Source organism: Aplysia californica, unplaced genomic scaffold (genome assembly GCF_000002075.1).
Source record: "Aplysia californica isolate F4 #8 unplaced genomic scaffold, AplCal3.0 scaffold00509, whole genome shotgun sequence".
NCBI lineage: Eukaryota > Metazoa > Mollusca > Gastropoda > Aplysiida > Aplysiidae > Aplysia > Aplysia californica.
Genome location: NW_004797779.1, coordinates 13343 through 17057, shown reverse-complemented (window position 1 = coordinate 17057; position 3715 = coordinate 13343). Strand labels below are relative to the sequence as shown.

Below are 3715 nucleotides of genomic sequence, written 5' to 3'. Positions count from 1 at the left end.
ATTCTTAAAATACTCCTCATACATCTGTTGATGAAAGTCTGGACTTTATTCTGTACTGTCTTTGTTGTCTTCCAAGTTTCGCAGCCCTAGAGGAGCCCAGACTTGACTTTGGAGTTAAGAAGAGTCGAATCTTGGTGCGCTGTGAGACGTTGACTGTAAAAGCTGGTGAACTTTGACGTGGATCCTGAGGAGATGAGGGGAGCAACAGCTATGGACGTGTATCATCTGCGATAACCTTAACCTTAGACAAGATTTATAGACAAATGTACATGTACATCTATTCATCTGTAGCTTCTGCTTTCCAGTCCTGGGTTTTCCCCAACTCGCAATTTGACCGTCAATTATTCACCAATAACATTTCATTAAAAAAATACACGTACATAATTTAGAAAAATGAAATCAAGGGATACAACTCACAATAATCACCAGATGCATTAGGACAAAACGAATTGTCCTTCCTTAGAAGATCAAGGGAGGCTATGCAAATAAAACAACTTCATCAATAAAGTTATATGCCGAATTGTATTTAACAACCACTGCACAGGTAGTTTACGTTGAGATAATAACGTTTGGCCTAAACGATTTTTGTTTTAGTTCACACCAATAATCCTGTACCTGTCGTAGCAGGCATCCAGAAAGGCGTGGGATAAATTTAGAAGATGGCGGTGCCTTGTTTGACAAATTTGAGTTACTTTCATTGTAAAAATAGATCTCTAGTGAGTATTTGTTTAAATTTCGACCTTTTCCTCTTTTCATGAGAATATTAGACTGCCTTATAAATACTTGCTTGAGACTAAAGTCATCTCTTACAAAATACATTTTAACTTTTAGATCTATATTATATTACAATTATTCTTCTGATTTCGGTGTTTGCTGTTACTTTTAACGCTTTTTGTCCTGCCTAGGTTTTCAAGAATGTCGAGAAAAACTGGCATTTAAAAATTTCTTTCACTTTCGATTACACTGGGATGTGCAAGATAACGTCTGGGTTATTCTTGGTCCTTATGTTATCTTCCAAGGAAAAGCGTCACGTGAAGTTCTCTTCCTGGAATACTAGATCTAGATCTAGCCTTGGTCACCCTAGCCTTTTCTACATTTCAAGGTAATATCTTCAGGAACAAGTTATAGTTGACTGTGGTGGTACAGATTCTAGATCTAGAATCTAGATCTAGATGTCTAGAATAGATCATTTTTAGTTGCTCTCAACCTCAAATCAGTGTGGGAATTTGACAGACAGGTGGTGTGGAGGACAAATAAACACAGCAGAACACATCTCACTCTGCACAAGAAGTTACAAACCTGAACATTATTGTGAGACTGTTAGCTCTAGTGTAAGTATTGGACTGCCTTAACCCTTACCTTACCCTAGACTCTGAAGGCAATGACAGGACCATTATTTTATTTCACTTTTGGAAGTGGCTATCCTCACCCCGGGTGAGAATAAAAATACGATCGATCGACCTCTCACTCAGGTTGAGACTATTCAGCGTTGGCTATTCTCATCCTCTGTGAAACAAGACCTGTTTTTCATAATTTCGGAATACTGTCTACTCGGTGTGGGAGATCAAATATTTGACAAATAGACAAAAACGAAGAAAAAATGACTTTATAAATCTAGCACAAAAGTAAGCTAATCTGGTCATCTACAAAATGGCTATTTCACTTTTCGAATCGAGCTGAACTACGAGGGTCGGCATTTTGTTTTGTCCGGAAGTTCTCGCAAGATCTACTCTCTCTCTCTCTCTCTCTCTCTTTCTCTTGCTGTCTCTTTCTGAATACAATGTACTGTCTAGTATCAGTGTGGACGATCAAATTGACGAAAACAAAGATAAAAAAATGATGTTAAAACACAAAAGTAAATTAATTTGGTCGTCTACAAAGATGCTCTCTCTCTTGCCCTTTTTAAACTGTTCTCCCAGTGGAGCACAGGCCATCAACAGCATTACTCTAGCGAAGCCTGTCCTGAGCATCCTTTTCTATCTGTTTCCATGATGTCCCCGCTTTTTCAATTTCCGCTTACTGCTCACCTCCATGTCATCTTTTGTATATCCCTGGATAACATGAAGGTTGATGTCTTTCTTCTGTGAACGGAATTCAGCTGATCGGATCAATATTAGTCGCAGCTCGGTTGCGGGCTCTCTGCTTTCCATCCTATTCTCTCCTCTCCTCGGTGATGAAGGTCCTCCATCTTCCAGATCTGGCAGTCGTATTGTTTTTGCTGTTGATGTTTTTGTAGATGCTTTTTGTTTTACGGGAAAGGGCTGCTAACCTTTTGCCCAACCGACCTTAGTCGCCTTCTAGGACATGCGCGATACGGATACAGTTGTCCTATTCTTTGCTCCCCTGTCTCTTGGACAGGGCCCCGAGAACCACATGAGTGTACAAAGATGCTATGTACAGCTATTTAATTTTTCGAATCGAGCCGAACTACGTGGGTCGCCATGTGATTTTGTTTTGCCTGAAAGTTCTCGCGCTCCTCCCACCCCCCCCTCTCTATTTAATTCTCTCTCACTGCCCACAGACATAATTGCACGCTTTCAACGCAGGAGCGCTGGAAGGTTTGTTCACAGTGAACACTAGACCTACACTGGTTGGCCTATATTATAATACACTAAAGGAAGATGGTCCTGAAGTATGCGTGTGTGTGTGTGTTTGTGTGTGTGTGTGTGTGTGTGTGTGTGTGTGTGTGTGTGTGGGGAGGGGGAGGGGGGGGGGGGGGGGGGAAGAAGGATGTCATGAGATGAGGGATCATGAGGCTTTGCTCTCCCAAAAGAAGGCTTCCATACTTTTATCACAGGAGAGTCTTGCTGTTAGTCTGTAATCCTCAATGGTCTCATGAATAGTATAGATCTATGACATACCCTTTGAACTGTATATCTCAGTTGTCCCCAAGCTAACAATAAAGTATAGTTTAAAATATAGCCTCCTATTTTGATCAGTTTAACCCCAAGAAGTGTGCAAGATGGGCTCAGAGTAGGGAGACAATATTATGTCTTTCAGAAACAGGCAACACTGCTCATGGTTGTTGTTACGTGTGTGAAGGTAGGGGCAAGGAAGGGGGGGGGGGTTATATATATTATAGTGTATAGTGTGTGTTTGTGTGTGTGTATCTTGTGAGTGCTTCAAATATATAAAAATGACTTCTTGTTTCATATTTCAAACTTCTTGTTTGTCCCCAGTATTTGACCTAATGTCCCAGACAGAGTCAACTTGAGAGCGAGGATATCAACATCTCAATTGTTCTCAGTCCTGGTGAGGGAGTGGCTCAAGGAGAGAAATAGTTTTATGTTCTGACAAAATGGCATCCAGGAAGTCCAATAGCCAGTGGCCAAATCAGGCGCAAAGCCCTCGGGGATCTGCCGGGGCTCCGCGGGCTGGCCGGCAGCAGCAGCAGCAGAAGAAGGTGGGTGCTTCTTCATGATGGTAGTCTTTTAGTCGTTGCTGGTGGTCTCTCTGTCACTCCCTTGTCAGTCTTTGCTGTTGGTCTCTCTGTCACTCCCTTGTTAGTCGTTGCTGGTCCAGTGGTCTCTCTGTCACTCCCTTGTTAGTCTTTGCTGGTGGTCAATCTCTGTCACTCCCTTGTCAGTCTTTGCTGGTCCAGTGGTCTCTCTGTCACTCCCTTGTTAGTCTTTGCTGGTGGTCAATCTCTGTCACTCCCTTGTCAGTCTTTGCTGGTCCAGTGGTCTCTCTGTCACTCCCTTGTTAGTCTTTGCTG

At 42.2% G+C, this 3715-nt stretch overlaps 1 protein-coding gene across 1 annotated transcript in view; it reads left to right on the top strand.

The window, feature by feature from the left end:
* Nucleotides 1-928: 928 nt before the first annotated feature.
* Nucleotides 929-3715, top strand: part of LOC101860043 (DIS3-like exonuclease 2) — a gene marked incomplete at its 3' end in the record, with an annotated part of 12837 nt that continues 10050 nt past the window's right edge. The window contains 2 exon segments of the mRNA XM_035971802.1: nucleotides 929-1102; nucleotides 3180-3403. Coding sequence (XP_035827695.1) covers nucleotides 3299-3403 — 105 coding nt within the window.